The sequence below is a fragment of the Vicugna pacos genome, chromosome 9 (assembly GCF_048564905.1).
Source record: "Vicugna pacos chromosome 9, VicPac4, whole genome shotgun sequence".
Classification (NCBI taxonomy): Eukaryota; Metazoa; Chordata; class Mammalia; order Artiodactyla; family Camelidae; genus Vicugna; species Vicugna pacos.
Genome location: NC_132995.1, coordinates 4,838,127 through 4,856,393, shown reverse-complemented (window position 1 = coordinate 4,856,393; position 18,267 = coordinate 4,838,127). Strand labels below are relative to the sequence as shown.

General features: G+C 42.4%; 1 protein-coding gene across 1 annotated transcript; it reads left to right on the top strand.

Moving 5' to 3' along the window:
* Positions 1 to 1,380: 1,380 nt before the first annotated feature.
* ZNF613 (zinc finger protein 613) lies at positions 1,381 to 17,116 on the top strand. Its single transcript, XM_015242769.3, is given in 7 exon segments — positions 1,381 to 1,622; positions 2,073 to 2,194; positions 7,155 to 7,356; positions 9,869 to 9,995; positions 10,266 to 10,358; positions 13,190 to 14,789; positions 14,791 to 17,116. Coding segments are annotated over 5 exon segments (1,935 nt in total). The 5' UTR covers positions 1,381 to 1,622; positions 2,073 to 2,194; positions 7,155 to 7,341; the 3' UTR covers positions 14,891 to 17,116.
* Positions 17,117 to 18,267: the final 1,151 nt, after the last annotated feature.

Sequence of the window (18,267 nt, the reverse complement as noted above, 5' to 3'; positions counted from 1 at the left end):
ATGCTCTCTCTCAGTGCCATCCCAACACCTCAGCGTTTTCAGCAGTCAGGAAGCTCTCCCAATCTCTTTGATTATGTTTTTTTATAGAGACTTCATTACGTAGGCATGATTGATTATATAATTTGCTATTAGTAATTAACTCAACCTCCAGTTCCTTTCCCCTCCCAGCAGGGTGAATTCCCTGGCAATCAGCCCCTATCCTGAGGGGTTTCCAAAGTCACCTCATTAATATGAACTCAGACGTGGTTGAAGCAGGCTTGTTATGAATAACAAAAGACACTTTCACCTTTATTAATCCTGAGTTGTTTCAGAAGGTGGGGACCAAAACCAAATATTTTAACAAAGTATATTCCTATTACTTTAATCCCTTAAGACATTACAAGGGTTTTAGGCGCTCTGGCTAGGAGCCAGGATGAAGACCAAAATATGTATTTCTCGTTTCACAATATCACACTGCACCCTTTTACATTCCACGATCAGTTTATGAGGTTTCCATTTCTTCCACATTCTCACTAACACCTGGATTATTTATCGTTTGCAGCTATTATGAATAAAGGTGTTATTAACATTCTTGTATAAGTCTTTGGACATATTTCAGAGTATTCTTGAATAAATATCTAGGAATGGAACTGCTGCTCCGAGGATTCTGTTTTATTTTGTAATTCTTTTAAATTTAGGAGTTAGTTTCGTAAGACTTTTTACCCTTTTAAAGATTTTGACATTTTAACATGTACATATTGATTGTTGACCTAAAACAATATAACAGCTTGGAGGTTGGATTCCCTCTTCCCATCGGCTCGTGACTACTCTCCACCCATTTACTGGGCGGTAACTATGTCCCACCCCCAAAGGTATGCCAGGTTTCTTGCAGTTGCGGGTTTTTTGTTTGTTTTTTTGACATCCTGTGACGGCATTATGGTGTCCGCTTTGCCGTGAGTACTTCTCCAAGACTTTTCTCTGTCCTCAAAATCATCCTTTCACGTTCCACATTCAATCAGAAGCGTTCTCGGGATATCTCGTTTTTGGCTTATCCGTTTGCTCTTTTTTCCTCCCCTGGAAAGGCGTTTTTTGTTTCGTATTGTGTTTGTATGGACACCTTACTTCGAAGATGGCTGCGCCCACTGTGTCATTTCCCAAAGTGGACTACTTTTCTCCCCAGCCCGCTAAGGCGGATAGATGCTACCCCATGTTCGTCTTGCGTCAGCTCGAGTTTCTGAAAACCAGTTTGTGGCGGATGGTTTACGGTGCCGAGAAATGGGACGGTAGTTTCCGTGGCTTTTCACCGTTCGGAGCTTTCCCTGGCTGCTCGGGCCTTAACTGCCACTTCACTTTCTGTACGTTAAGTCCTGAAAGATGGCGGCCCCGGAATCTGTGGCGAGTTGGACGCGGACATGTTACTTCCGTGAAAAGCCGGAAATAGGGGTGTCAGTGCTCCGTTCAAACGCCGCAGACCCTCAACGGCCGCCGTAGCCCAGCGCGGAGACTGGGCGAGGGCGCTGCTAGAAGAGAGTTCACGGAAGTGCAGGTTCTGGGAGATCGCCGTGGGGTCAGGAGAAAATCAAGTCTGCGTGTGGCTCTGCGTGGAGCAGGATGAGAGGACCGAGGTGTCTGTGCGTGTCCGGGTAGGGTGGAGCCGTGGGGTGCCCAGGGGAGAGGAATCATGTGGGGGTCTGTGACTGGGGTATCTGTGGTTGGGGTGCCGTTGGGAGTCGGTCGCGAAGGATTCTGGTTGTCAGTGATAAAGGCCAGGCGAGGTACGCGATCGAAAGGACGTGGTCAGAGGTTGGTGTTTGTCTGCAGGGCTTGGTGATTGAGGCCTGCGGAAAGAAGTGATTTGTGTCAGCATAAGCGGCGTCTGCTGTGGACTCGGGATTTAACGGGCGGCTCACTGACAGCAGCCGGGGACTCCTGGCCAGCGAGCCCGGGTTTCTCGTCCAGGTTTTGGGATTATTCCTAATGGGTGTGACCAGTGTCTCGGGGGGTGATCCAGGTATCTCTGTCGTTCAGAGGTTTGGGACGGCTGAATCTGGCTGGTGGGTGGGCTGACGTTCAAACGTTCCTTTCCCCGGCAGTTCCTCAAGTCCAAGCTCCTCTCCTACGCCTTGTTTGCAAATCTCCTTTGGATTTCGACATCTCTTTTCGATCCTGTAGAAATGAAAGCTTTGGAGATCGAAAATGAAACACATCTAAATTGGTAAGGTTTCTACTGAAAATTTTGCCCTTCCTGCAGGTTTACTCTGTGTGGGTGTGTGCGTGTGTGTGTGCGCGCACACACACTTGTAAATATTTTCTTTCAGAGTTGTTCTAACCCAAGTAAAATAACGTCTCTTTTACCCCAGTTTTGTTCTCCAGTGATAACGTTCATCAGTTTCCTTTTTCGTCTTCATTTTTCTGTGCTTGATTTTCACAATTCCAGTATACTGACGAAATATTGATATAATTTGCCTCATCGTTTAATTTTATATTATAAATATTCATAACACACGTATAAAATTCTTTCTTTGTGAATTGTCTTGTAAATATTTCTGTTAACAGTATACCAAGAGGCAAACCTATGCCCTTAATGATCGGAATCACTCAATGTGTACATTCATTTAGATAGAATTTAAAGGCTTTAATATTCAATTATCCCTTTTGAGAACAGTTTATGAATCTGCATTTGCCAAAGGGAGTGGTTCTCTGTACCTCATCTTCACTTTGATTTTTAATTTTTTTACCATTATGAATGGTCTTTTTACTTTTGAACTTTTTATTCACTCTTAATTTACTATTACATAGAAGACCAATTACATTGAGAATATTTGTTTTGCTCACTCCACCAATTTCACTATTACAAGCTTCTCCACCCCCCCATGATTTTATCATGAACAATTTCAAACATAGCAAGGTTTAAAGAATTATACATTTGAAGTCCTGTATCTTATCGTCATGATTTTATTATGTTTCCTTTATCATTTATCTATCCATAGATCACTCCTCTACTCAACATTAACCCACTTTTTCACATTTTTCTAGTGTATTTCAATGTAAGTTGCAGACATTTACAAATTTCACCGTAAATATTTTAGTGAGCATATGATTAGAGTTCTACTCATAGCGTTTTTCTAATAACAGCTTTTTATTCACATACCGTACAGTGCATCCACTTAAAGTATGTAATTCAGTGGTTTTTAGTATATCACAAGTATGTGCAACCATCAGTGCAGTCAATTTTAGAACATTTTCATCACCTCTGAGTGAAACCCTGTATCCTTAGCTACCACCCCTTATCCATCCATTTCCCCATCTAAGCGACCACTAATCTACTATCTCTGTCTGTAGATTTGCCTGTCCTGGACGTTTCATATAAATACCGTCATATAATATGCAGCCTTTTATTATTTTATTTTGGGGGGGTGGTAATTTGGTTTATTAATTATTATTATTGTTGTTATTATTATTTTTAAAGAAGGTACTGGGGATTGAACCCAGGACTTCATGCACGCTAAGCACGTGCTCTGCCACTGATAATATGCAGTCTTTTGTGACTTGACTTCTTTTGCTTGGCATAATGTTTTCAAGGTTTAGCCAGGTAGTAGCAGGCACGAGTCTTTCATTCCTTTTTATACCTGAATAATATTCCATTGTGTGGATACAGCACATGTTGTTTATCCTTTCACAGCTGATAGATATTTGGGTTGTTTCCACATTTTCGCTGTTATGAGTACTGCTGCCGTAAGCATTTGTGAACAAGCTTTTGTGTGGACATGCTTTTACTTCTCTTGGATATAAATCTGGAGTGGACTTGGGGGATCATATGGTAAATACATTTAACTGTTTGAGGAATTAGCAGACTGTTTTCCCAAGTGGCTGCACCATTTTACATTCTGACCAGCAGCGTCTTGAGTGTTCTGGTTCTTCCACGTACCCACCAACACTTGTTATTTCTTATTTTTCTTATACCCATCCCAGTGGGTGTGAAGTGGTATCTCAGTTGTTTTTATTTTCTTTTATCTGAAGACTAATAATGTTGAGCATCTTTTCATGTGCTTGTACTGTACATAACTTTGAAGTATGTGTCTTTTCACTGAATATAGATTGTTAGCATTTTTAATTGCTACATAGTATTTCACTGGATATGTATATTTTTACTTATTCAATTAATCCTCTGTTAGTAGACCTAAATAATACTTCTACATCAACTTTGCATGTGTGTGCCATTATTTCTTTTGTGAAAATGCCTAGAAGTAGATTTTTTGATGCTGGTAATCTCTATTGAAAGTATTCAATACGTGTTAAGCTATTTCCCCAAAATACTCAGTCGTGTAACACTGCTGTAAGAGGTGCTTTGGACTACTGTCAGTTTATTATATAAATTCTGTAGTCAGCCATCTGACTAAAAACTTCTCATTATTATTATTTTTTAGGGGTTTTTTTAGGGGGGAATTAGATATGTATGTATGTATGTATTTATTTATTTAAACAGAATTACTGGGATTGAACCCAGGGCCTTGAGTATGCTAAGCACCTGCCCTACCACTGAACTATCTCCTCCCCACTAAAAGCTTATTTTTTATATGTATGTTCTCTGGAATCTCTGAAACTCTGACTCTTGCAGAATCATATTGGGGAACTTCTTATAAATTGTTTCCTTTTCTCTGATATTGATTATCCTTACTTGAGTCTTTATCAAACTAACCAAGTAGCATTTCCAGAATACTTATACATAATGGTGGTAATATCATTCATCCTTGTCTTGTTCTTTCCTTTAGAGAAACTACTTATATTGTTGCACTGAGCATATAGAGGATGTATTTGATTTTTTTTCTTCTTTGAGATGGAATTCACAAAAGAAAATTAACCATTTTAAAGCCAACAATTCAACGGCTTTTAGTATATTCATAAAGTTGTGCAACCAGCACGTCTATCTAGTTCCAGAACATTTTAATCACCCTGAAAGGAAATCCTGTGAAAACAGTCATTCCTCATGTTCCCATTCCCCTGATTCTGGCAGCCATCAATCTCCATGGATTTACCTATTCTGGGTATTTCATATAAATGGAGTCATACAGAATATGACTTTTATGTCTGCCTTCTTTCACTTAATGTAATATTCTTGTGGTTGTGTGTTGTGTCTTCTCTGTAGCCTTCACTTCCTGCTTGCACTAAAAGTAGAGATCAGCCAGAGGGAAAGCTTCAGGTCTTACCTGGTCTTTCTGAGCAGGTGTTCTGCCCTGTGTATGTACGTGGCTTTATAAACTCCCTAGTATCCACTGTTTTTTTTTTTTCAAGTTCTTTTTAAAAAATTTTTTCTTAATTTTTTTTTATTTTGTTGGGGGAGGTAATTAGATTTATGTATTTAATTAATTAATTAATTTTAAGTTGAAGTATAGTCAGTTACAATGTGTCCCTTTCTGGTGTACAGCATAATGTCCCAGTCATGCATCTATACACATATATTCATTTTCATATTCTTTTTAATTAAAAGTTATTACAAGACATTGAATATAGTTCTCTGTTTTTTTATCTATTTTTATATATAGGGGTTAACATTTGCAGGTCTCAAACCCCCAAATTTAACCCCGCCCACCCCCCCTCCCCTGGTAAGCATAATGTTTTATTTTTTAATGGAGGTTCTCGGGTATGAACCCAGGACCTCGTGCATGCTAGGCATGTGCTCTACCCTCCCCATCACTGTTGCTTTTGAATGGCTTAATTTCATAAAGAAACTCTCTTTCCAGCTTTTTAAAAATATTTTTCTAAATTTTATTTATTTTTAAAATATGTTTTATTGTTTTGTTTATTTTTAAAGAAAGCTTTGGGGGGTAATTATGTTTGTTTATTGTTTACCAGAGGTACCAGGGATTGAACCCAGGACCTTGCACATGCTAAGCGTGCACTCTACCACTGAGCCATACCCTCCTCTCTGCTTCCCAGCTTTTCCTCCCACTGTTTCAGCCGTGCCTCCACAGTATCTTTCACTCCAGGCAGCTGCACAATGTTTTTGAGACATGCCCTCTGCTTCTCCACCCTAAGGGAGTTGCAAATGAGATGAAACAGGGTTGGGCACGTTGCATCAGCCCTTCATGTAGACCCCAGACAGAACAGAACAAAATGGAACAGACACACGCAATTCTTTGGCTAGTAAAGTCTACTCTGCTCCCGCCAGGACCAGGAACTGGGGTCCCACCCTGGAGATGCTGCCTGCCCCCTTCAAGGCCACCACCATACTGGGGAGGTGGAGAAGCAAGAGCAAAGAAAACTGGCACAGAGCTTGCCTACCATTTTTCAGTTGCCTTTTTCTTGATTCAGTGTTAACTCTGTTGCGGTAAACCTTTGATGGTTTCTCAGAGTTCTGACAGTTGTTGTCTTGTTTTTTATCCTGTTTTTACTTGGTTTTTTGATGTTTCTTTGGCAGGACAGGCCCTTGGTGCTGTCTATGCTGCCATTTCCACTCACTGGAATTTTCCTCCAATGATGTACATGATTTTTGGGGGGAGGGTCACTGATGCTTTTTTAAAGAAAGAAACTGATGCAGAGGCAACTTAAGTCATATCTTCTAGTCCATCCTGCTTTCCTGCCCCAGAAATTATGGGTTTGTTTGTCTGTTTGTTTATCTTTGGAGGGGAGGGGGAGGTAACTAGGCTTGTTTATTTCTTAGCTTTCTGGAATGCATTTCTATCATGTGTGTTTTTGTGCTTTCACTAAATGTGTATATATCCACAAATAATAACCTTGTTTTCTATGCTTTACTTTTTTTCTCTTGGTTTGCCTTTGTTTGTTTCTTTCACATAATGAGGATTAGTGAAGATGGTTCAAAGGCTTTTGAACAGGTACATGGGCACTCATGGTTTTCAAGCAGTAGATTTCAAGGTCCTCACTTTTTAGATACTCTCTTTCCCAAAACTGGTCTGTGATCATTCCCCTGCTGCGGAGACATCGGGTTGTGCTGGTTCTCGCTTCCCATCCCCCCTTTCATAGTCACCCCACTTCCACGTCACAGAAGGAAGAAATACAACCCCCATGTTCACAATCTTATGTTTTACTGCTCCAGAGTATAATGGCCCCTGGGGCATCAGAGAAAGGGACAGATGGCCATGAAATCAGATGAATGACAGTGGCGGTGACATCTGGGTCCAGAGGAGATGTACACTCAAAGTGAAATTACTTTTCAGCCTGCAGGTCCTGGCTCCCTGAGCAAGATACATCAGATGACGTGAGGAAGTTTCAGGACTCGGATATCATCATTAGTGGGAGCACCATTGACCAGAGACTAAGATTTCTAACCAGAAGTTTAGGGCAGTTTAAGAAGAGACCCAAGAGACATCTTCATCTTTGGCCATTGCCCAAAAACAGAAGAAGATGATCAAGGACCAGGTGACTTTTGCTTTGTTCTAGTCCTTCATTCTGTGATTGATTTCTGTAAGACTTTCAAAGGCCATTGAATCAAGTAGAAATTAAGAAACTGGTAAATTAAGATTTGCGCAGAAATAAATTTAGATCTAACTTCAACATCACTGCAGAGTAGCACAGGGAATAGATTGTTCATGGGATCTACACTAAATGACTCATGGTGGGACATCATGTGGAGGGGGAGGGTAGAGCTCAGTGGTAGAGTGCGTGCTTAGCATGCACGAGGTCCTGGGTTCAATCCCCAGTACCTCCATTAAATAAATAAATAAACCCAATTACTTCCCCTGAAAGAAAGAAACAAACAAACAAGAAAGGGGCATCATGTGTGACTGGAGCATCCTGTGGGTTATGTCTGCCGTCATCTTCTGTCTAGTATCTGACAGCCCTCGCGGCCAGGGCATCCTGGTGATCACAGGAGAAGGCAGACCTGTTCCTCAGGGGAGGTCACTGTTGCCTGACACTACACTCAGGCCTGAGGACTTTTTTTTTTTTTTTAATATATACATTTGGGGGGTGGTTTTTGTTTTCATTTTTGTTTTTTTTCCTTGGGTGGGAGTAATTAGGTTTATATATGTACATATTTATTTCTTTATTTTAGGTACTGGAGATTGAACCCAGGATCTTGTGCATACTAAGCACATGCTCCACTGCTGAACTGTCCCCTTTCCCCACATTCTTTTTTTTTTAAATTTTTAAATTGATTTAATTATTATTATTTTTTTTTTATGAGGGAAGGTAGTTAGGTTTATTCATTTACTTGAATGGCGGTTCTGGGGACTGAACGCAGGCCCTCGTAATGCTGAGCATGTGCTCTACCACTGAGCTCTACCCTCTGCCTCTCAAGACTTTTTAAAACGGTTCTTCCTAGAGGTAATATGATAAACAGTGACCTTAACTCTAGCCCTCTCACAAATGCAAAAGCTGGCTTCTCAGAGACCCCTTTGGGACTAGATGAGGAAAACTCAGCAGGCACAGTTCTTTACGCCCCGTGGACCCAGCTTTGCAGCGTGCTGTCTGGGTCATCTAGGGATAAAACGCAGGTGATGTAAGAAAATGGAAAGATTGCATGACTTTCAGAGGTCCTTTATGAACAGGGGACTGAACTGGTGTTTGAGTACAGATTTGGCAGGAGAGAGCTGCAGGTACCACCTGATAACGTTGCTGGGATCCCGAGGGCTTGCTTTAGAATTTTCCGCTGTCCAAGGTGGTCCATCCTCCTTCCCTGTGTTCAAAGCCAAGTCCTACTGCCTTATCTTGTATGACCTTTCAAAGATTTAATAATACAAATGGGCATGAGTCCATTTTAAAAACACCATTGATTACAAAACACATAGAGTGAAAAAGTAAGCTTCCTCATCTCCTGGTGTTGCTTAACAAGCAGGCAGGAGCGTGTACTTCCTGTCCCTGTGCCGTGTGTGTACCTGTGTCTATACAGATGTTCGCAGGTGGATCTAGCTCAGGTCTTAGGTCTTTGGATATTGCCTTCCCATTACCGTAATTATGCGTTGGGAATCGGAATTGGGGAAGGTTAGATCTCACTGTAGCCTCTTTATTTATATTATTACTTTACATATTCCATCGTTTTGTCCTTTGCTGCATTTTGAGTAATACCTTCAGATCTACCTTCCAGTTTATTATCTCTGCAGTGTATCTGATATGCTGTGAACCTGACTGGTAACATACATATAAGTAATGTACATACATATGTATGTATTTGTGTGTTTTGTGAAGGATGCTGTTTATTTTCTTAGTTTGCATAATGTTCTTTAATAATCTCTGGTTCTTTGGACATGCTTTATTTTTAATTTTTATATTTAAAGCTTTTTTTGGTGGGGTGTGGGGAGGGGAGTAATTAGGTTTATTTATTTTCAGTGGAGGCACTGGGGATTGAACCCAGGACCTCATGCATGCTAAGCATTGTTCTCCCACTGAGCTGTTTCCCTCCCCCCAGACATGTTTTAGAAAGATGTTTTTATTTTCCCTAACCTATAAAACATACTTATTTAATATGTAGTATCTTGTAATTATAGCCTGGGGTTTCTTCATGGTTGACTCTGATAATGGTTATGAATTTCATGCTCCATGTAGGAATGTGTTTTATTTCTTCTGGTGTCACTAGAATATATTTAATACCTGGCAAATAGGTAGTTGCTTCAAAAAAATAAATATACAGCAAATGCTTCAAATATTTATTACAGATGCTTCTAGTTTAGCAAGAGGATTTAATGACTACTTATTACAGAAACTTCTGATTGGTTGAATGATGGTCGACTGCACAATTACAAAATATTTTCTTGACATAGATTTGAAGGTGGGTAGATTTTGCTTCTAGACAACATAGTTTAAAAAAACTGTTGAAACACCTGTGTATATAGATGTAGCCTAAATGGTGAAAAGGTGCAGAGCAACTTCCTACACATTCCTTCCTCTTCGATAGCTAGAGAAACACTCAATTAAACAGACTGTGTTGTTACAGGGATCGCTGACCCTAGAGGATGTGGCCGTGGACTTCACGTGGGAGGAGTGGCAGCTCCTGGCGCCTGCCCAGAAGGCCCTGTACCGGGACGTGATGCTGGAGAACTACAGCCACCTGGTGTCCGTGGGTGAGGACCGCTCCCGGTTACTCAGAGGGTCCCCAGTCAGTGGCCTTTCCTTTCTCAGCTTCTGAGAGCTCTTTAGCATCTGTGATGCTCTGAAGTGACCTGTGAGTCTCAGTTCCCTCTCTGGTCCCAGACTACAGAGTGTGATGTGCCCTCTCCTGGGAGAAAAGCCTTTCCTTTGCTGACTTGCAAATTGCATCGTTCCTAGAATATAACCTTCTCCCACGTTGGCCAGTTCACGATCCTGTCTCTTCTGTCGTTTCCTATAAACAGGATATCAGGCCAGCAAGACAGATGTGCTCTCCAGGTTGGGACGAGGAGAACTCTGGACAGTAGAAGATGAAGTCTGTGGTCACATTTGTCCAGGTGGGTGAGAGAGAGCTGGCAAGGGGACAGCCGAGGGAACTACTTTCTAGTCTTTCAGAGATGTCACAGTGTGAGGGTCTGAGGACAGACAGACACTCCATGAATCTCACAGAAGACCTCTTTTTTCTTTTAGGTTTGTAGAGGGATATTTCTTGGTAGTTGACCTCTTTATTTCACCCAGGTCTTGATTTTTTATTTTTCCCTCTATGTTTCTTAGAATTCTCAAATCTTACCATCTTTCTTCCCCTAGCATTGTATTACTACCTGTTTTTTGTTTGTTTGTTTGTTTGTTTCTTTTTCCAGTGGAGGGACTGGGGAGTGAACCCAGGACCTCATGCATGCTAAGCACGCACTCTACCACTGAGTTATACCCTCCCCTCCCCCATTACTACCTGTTCCTTCTCCTTTTCTTGCTATGAAGTTCACCTTCCATGCGTCTCTCTCTCGAGATGTTTGATTTTAACACTGTCTTCTGGCTCCTGAACCTTTTTGTTCCTTTGAGTAGCGTGGATTTCAGTTCCTAACTTCCATCCCACCTTTGATGGGGGGTTAGGAGTTTTGTTTTTGTTTTTAATTTTTTAATGAAGTGTAGTTGATTCACAATGTTAGTTCCAGGCATACAGCAGAGCAATTCAGTTATACATATACATGTATATATATTTTTTCTTTTCAGGTTCTTTTTTTATTATAGGTTATTACGAGAAATTAAATATAGTTTCCTGTGCTTTGGTTTGTATGATCATTCGTTCTGATAATTATATTACTGTTAAATCCCCAAGGGGGTTAGGATTTCAGTGTATGAATTCTGGGGGGAGGATAGACATTCAGTTTATGGCACCTTCTGTTATTCACATCGTATATCCTGGCTGTGCTGGAAGAGCCTCGGTGCTCCTCTTGGGTCTGTCCTTTGCACTCACACCACGACCACACTCATAGCTGACTCCAGATGTGTGGGAGTTTTCCCCCACAACAAGCAATTCTCTGCCACACCAGCTGGCTGTCCTACAGTTTAACTCAATTCTGACACTGTCTGCCTGGAGAAACATCAGATCCCCCAGGTTAAGGGCTCAGTCCCACAGGGCTGCCCCCACCTCCACTTCAGATGCCAAACACGAGTCCAGGTTGTTGCCTGTGCTTCTGACCAACTGGGCATAGATTGGAGGTTTTCAAGGCTCCCTGCTCAGCTTCCATTAATTTGCTAGAGTGGCCACCAGAATTCAGAGAAACATTTTGCTTATTAGATCACCAGCTTATTATAAAAGGATGTCACTCAGGAACAGCCTGATGGAAGAGACGCCCAGGGCGAGGTTTGCGGACAGGGGCTTGGAGCTTCCGTGCCTCTCCTGGTGCTCCAACCCCCGCACCTCCATGTGTTCAGCCACCTGGAAGCTCTCTGAACCCTCTAGTTTTGTCATTTTTATGGCGGCTTCATCACCATAGGCAGCATTGATCATGAACTTCATTTCCAGCCCTTCCCCCCCCTCCCTGGAGAGTGGGGGCTGGGGCTGAAAGTTCCAAGCTGCTCCTTTTTTTTTTTTTTTTTTAATTTTTATTTCTGAAGTTACTATTTCCAGTTCTCTTTATTCTAAGTCTTTTGTTTGAGTTTTTTTTGTGGTGGTGGGGTAATTAGGTTTTTGAGATTTATTTAATGGAGGTACTGGGGACTGAACCCAGGACTTTGTACATGCTGGGCATGCGCTCTACCACTGAGCTACACCCTCCCTGCCTTATATTTATATACAGATGATTCCCACATTGTTCTGACCTTTCCAGTTGAAATCTTCACATACCTGAAACCCACCTGAAGGTTGATGTGCTTGGAAATGCACCCTGATTTTCCCACATTGTGACCCTCAGTGATAGTCCCCCATCACATCCGAAACCCCTCCTCACCCATCCAGCAGCCCAGCTCAGAGAATTAAGAATAGTACCTGGTTCCTCACTGATCGTAGAAACCACGACAGAGCCTTGTCTTTTCTGTGTCTAGACTATATCCCGATTTCCCCCACTTTGCTCGCCATTGCTCCCTCAAACCGCTTGTCACAATTTGTATCTGCCTTCTTTATCATTGCTTTCATGTTCAGTTTTTCCCTGACTGGACTTTAAACACATATTTATATGTTTCTCTATCCTCATCACCAGTACATTGCTTGGTACATAGTCATAATTTAATTTAATAAGGATTTGTGGCTGTGTGAATGTGTCCTACATCATTTTGAAACAGATACCCCTCTCTCTTCTGTGGTCTAGTGCTAATTATAATTTGATTTTTTTTAATTGAAGTATAGTCAGTTTACAATGTTATGTTAATTTCTGATGTACAGCGTAATATTTTAGTCATCCGTATACACATATATTCCTTTTCATATTCTTTTTCATTGTAGGTTATTACAAGATAGTGAATATAGTTCCCTGTGCTCTGCAGTAGAAACTTGTTGTTTATGTGTTTTAAGGGAGTAGTTAGTATCTGCAAACCTCAAACCGCCAGTTTATCCCTTCCCACCCCTCTCCCCTCTGGTGACCGTAAGTTTGGTAACTTGGTTTTATTTTACTATCTCAGCATAACCTATAAGGCCGCAATGACAAAGCATTGCTCATTTTGAATGCTCTAACCCTGTGTATGCCCTGACTATTTTTACCGTGTATTTCCTTTGTTTATGTTACTGTGTTTTACCTTGTCCGAGTGAAAACAAGCATATATTTATGTGGAACTTCTTAAAACTGAGGTCATGGTGTTGTCCATGAAGAGCCAGCTTACACAAAGGCATTTGTTAAATAGTTTAACTCTGTATCAAGCTCATGGGAAGATTCATTCTTCTCTTCTTTCCTAGAAATGAGGAAAGGTGACTGTCATCTCCAGGAGCACCTGCAAAATCAAAGATGTCCAAAGGGAATGGAACGATGTCACAAACAAAACGCACTTGGCAACACCGTTCACTGGAGCAAAAATAACTTTCCTTTAAGGCAAAATCATGATGTATGTGACTTACATGGGAAAACACTGAAATCAGATTTAAGTGTGGCCAACCAGAACAGAAGCTGTGAAGTCAGGAACCCTGTGGAGGTTAATGGAGATACGAAGTCCTTCCTCCATGCAAAGCATGAACAGTTCCATCCTGAAATTAAATCCCCTGAAGGTGGACGTTCTGTGAAGACAAATTCACAATGTATTAGGCACCTAGGGACTCCAAAAAACAGTAAAGCCCACATATGCACTGAATGTGGGAAAGCCTTCGTCAAGAAGTCCCGCCTCACCTATCATCAGAGAGTTCACACAGGAGAGAAACCTCATGGGTGCAGTGTATGTGGGAAAGCCTTCTCCAGGAAGTCCAGGCTCACTGAACATCAGAAAACTCATATCAGAGAGAAACAGTATGCATGCACCGAGTGTGACAGAGCTTTCCCCAAGGTATCACGGCTACTTATCCATCAGAAGACTCATACGGGAGAGAAACCCTACATATGCGATGAATGTGGGAAAGGCTTCATCAAGAAGTCTCGGCTTGTTAACCATCAGAGAGTTCATACAGGGGAGAAACCTCACGGGTGCAGCCTGTGCGACAAGGCCTTCTCCAGGAAGTCCAGGCTCGTCGAGCATCAGAGAACTCACACGGGAGAGAAACCCTACGAATGTACCGAATGTGATAAAGCCTTCCGCTGGAAATCGCAGCTCAACTCGCACCAGAAAACTCATACAGGAGAGAAGTCTTATATATGCAGTGACTGTGGCAAAGGCTTCATCCAGAAGGGCAATTTCATCGTACATCAGCGAACTCACACAGGAGAGAGACCCTACGTATGCAGTGAATGTGGCAAAGGCTTCATCCAGAAGGGCAATCTCCTTATACATCAGCGAACTCACACTGGAGAGAAACCTTACGTATGCACTGAATGTGGGAAAGGCTTCAGCCAGAAAACGTGCCTTATCTCACATCAGAGATTTCACACTGGAAAGACTCCCTTTGTATGCACTGAATGTGGAAAATCCTGTTCACACAGGTCTGGTCTCATTCACCATCGGAGGATTCACACAGGTGAGAAGCCCTACACGTGCAGCGACTGTGGGAAAGCCTTCAGGGACAAGTCATGCCTCAACAGACACCGAAGAACTCACACAGGAGAGAGACCCTATCGCTGCGCTGACTGTAGGAAAGCCTTCTCCCACTTGTCCTGCCTTGTTTATCACAAGAGGATGCTACATGCGAGAGAGAAACGGGGAGCTTCCGTCAAGTTGGAGAATCCTTTCTCAAAGAGTCCCAGCTCATCACATTCGAGGGATATTGTACAGGGGGAAGCTGCTGTTACTGTGGTGACCCTGCAGGCGCCTTCCGTGGCAGCTCAGACTCCATCCCACGTCAGTGGGTTCCTGGCAGATAGGAGCGTAGCCCTGGGTGGACAGCCAGGTGCCAGTTACACAGCATCCATGGGTCGTGTTTGCACAGAAGAGAAACCTAATGAATGCAGTGAATGTGGTAGCACCTTCAGTGACCAGTTACATGATGTTTTATGTCACAGAAAACACACAGGGATAAACTGAAACAATCCAGCTGGAAACCCTTGAATAAAACCTCGCTCACTGTGTGCTGGCGAGTATATACCGAGACAAATATGAGCAGGGACTGGGAAAGCCTCTTGTGGAAAGACAGACCCTCTCAGAGCTTCATGGGTCACGTCCCATCAATGAGGTCATAGTTGGTAGAAATATAATGAGTGTGGAAAAGCCCTTCCCGAGAAACAAGACTTCAGTAGGTATCAGAGTTCACACAGGAGAGAAACTGTTGGACCCTTGAAGGCAGTGCATGTAGCAGGGTTGTCAGTGGCACGTTCTGCCTCGTCAGTTGGCAGAGGGAATAATGGAGAAATGAAAGTCTGGACTTACCAGCTGTGGAACATCTTCAGCAAAATATCAGAATGTGCACAAAGCAAATAAACCCTTTGAGAATGAAGAAAATTTGAGAGATGTCTCTAAGCATTCTAACGACAGTATGGGAGGTAAAATACATAGTGTACATTTTAGGACAACAGACCTTGAAGCAACTCCTGGTTGGTATGTCAGCGGCTCCTTACTTGAAAGGAGGTTGTCTGGTGTATGTCGGTTAAAGTTCTAATGCAGTGCACCCCCCTCTCTTGGGAGGAGGGGTGCATGAGATTCCTTTTCCCACCCAGGATCATTACGTGGCTAGCTCTGAGATTCCTTCAGTTCTAAATTTATTCAGTTTATTATTTCAGACTCCCCAAATCCTTCAGAAGGAAATGGAATACATTCCACTCAGTAATGTAACAGAGCATGTTTGACAGAGCATGTTGGCATGCTTAACTTTGTAAGTCTCACCTGGAGGCACAGAGCTCAAAATTTACAGACAACCTATCAGCCAAGCTCTTGACCTAGGAGACAGTTTCCAGCCTGTGCACACACCACTCAGAACAACTTCAACAACTATTTCCTTTACCTGGTGCTGTTCTAGGACCTATAGATGATGACAGTGATGAACTTAACAGAAAGTCCTTGCCACCTTTGAGCTGGCAATTTTTTAAAAGCTAGGTTTCAAGCCTGTAGCAGTTTTACCCTCCAGCAAAGATAATCAAAGGCTGTGTACAGCCTCATTCGTTGAAAAGGATGTATAATATAAAGAACAAAATACCCTGATAACTTCCTGTTCAAGGGACATATTGGATGGGGAACAGGAAAGGATTCACTTAATTTTACATAAAATAGGGTACGGATACTTATTTTTTAAATGTCCACATCTCATCACTTCACCTTGATGATAAATTCATTGACTGTTTATAGATAATTGAATATTCCCCAGCACATGGAAAAATTGAAAATTAATTATATGTAGATTTGAAAATAAATGGTGAGTGAGTGATGTAAGGGACTAATCAATCAAAATTATTTTTGTCAAAGAAGGAAAGAAGCTACTGGAAAGAAATTCCAAGGATCACAATTACTCCAAGAAACACTTATTTTAAAAAGCCTGAACAGAGGCCCCTGTTGGAATGTGAAAGAGGCAGAGCAGAGAAGGAGGAGGATCCATAGAATAGAACCAATTAATGGAAGAAAATAACTTTCAAAATAGAGGATGGTACGCGAGGATGTGGGGAGGTGAGATTCCTTTGGATGTCTTAGAGGAAAAACCCTTAGATTTGTCCACAGGCCCATCACCTTGTAGAGCTGCCGGCATCTCAAAGATCTAAGCTCTGTAACCTGAGAAATTGAGACGTGGTTTAGCCTCATCATTTTCACTGTCCTGGGAAGGGGGCCCTTGTCCTCTCTTCTATACTCAGGGTTTTTCTCTTGATCCAATAAAGATCTATCCAGTTTAAAAACAGTGAGGCCTGCTTATAAGGAAAAAAAAGTAGAAACTGACCATGGAATGGCTGTCTCATGGTTGAATTCCAAACTATGAGTTTGAGTCATTCACTACAGCGATATTCTTTTGAGTGTCTGCACTGTGCTGGGCACTGTCCTAAACACGGGATACTCTGGTGAACAAAACGTGCAAAGTATTGGCCTCTCACAGGATGGATTCAGGACAGATGCTCTTCAGTAAAGGATCAGAAGTGAATTCTTCAACTCAGACTGCAGATCCCCTCTACCTCTTGTCTTGTGAATCTGCACATCCTGTCGGGGCAGTCATGGCATCTTGAAATCATCACTCAGGGTTCCAGACTTGGCTGCCTGGAGCCCTGAGGACCAGGTGCTGAAGTCAGGTGTTGGCATCCCGGCTAAATAAAAACGTCAGTGGGTAACCTAATTAGGTAACTGACTCCTTCAAAACCAAGAGTTTTCAGATTAAAAAATTACCACCTCCAGATTCAGATCCCAGAGTCCCCAGCGAAGTCTCGTTTTCCTCTGTCTGCTAGTACTCAGCATACCGCCTGACTCGTAGAAATATTCTGCCGGCGCAGCTGGTCTAACATTGTTTTGTACGCCCATGCAGTTCAACAGGTCTAAATAAAATAAAATATATTTTAAATACAAAAAACAAATTAATGGGATAGACGGTTCCAGTTTGCCCTCTCAAAGAAGGCTGAACCAACATATATATTCTACTGTTCCACCCCCTCGTATTCATAAAAACTATAGCTAACCGGGCTGGGGGGAGGTAGAGCTCCGTGGCAGAGCGCGTGCTTAGCACGCCCGAGGTCCTGGGATCAAGCCCCAGTACCTCCATTTTTAAAAAACAAAACGACAGCTAGCAGTTGTGAAGTGTGCTGGTTTCCAAACTAACTACTATTTAGTTGTTTAGTAAGTATTCTGATGCTCCGCTTCCATCTTCATGCATTTTAGGGAAACATTTGTATACATTTGAACGCTCATTCCTTTCTCCTGAGTACAGGTGACCGCTGGCTGCAGTTGTTCGTGTCCAGCCACAGAGCAGCGAGATCAGGGTTCGGGGAGGTGGTGGGTCGCTCCCGTGTGGCTCACTGATGGAGAACTGGAGTTGGAGGTGGGCAGATTAGTTTGCTGGGGCTGCCATAACAAAGTACCACAGACATTTTTTTCCCCTCAATTTTGGAGGCTGGACGTCTGAGACCAAGCCGTCAGCAGGGTTGGTTCCTTCTGTGTCTCCGTGGCCCGTAGGCGGCTGCCTTCTCCCTGTGTCCTCACAGGGTCTTCCCTCTCTGTGTCCATGTTTCCTCTTCTGCTGAGGACAGCCCAGTTCTATTGGATTAAGGCCTACCCTAATGACTTCATCTTGACTTAATTACCTTTTGGAAGACCCTATCTCCAAATCCAGTCCCTTTTTGAGACACTGGACGTTATGACTTTAACATGTGGATTTGGGGGCACACAGCTAAGCAGGTAACAGTGGTATTTGCCAGTGAGCATCATGCAAGTTTGGAGATGTATACTGTGCCAACGACGGAGCTGTCAGGTGAGTACAGGGCAGTGTCTTTCCCA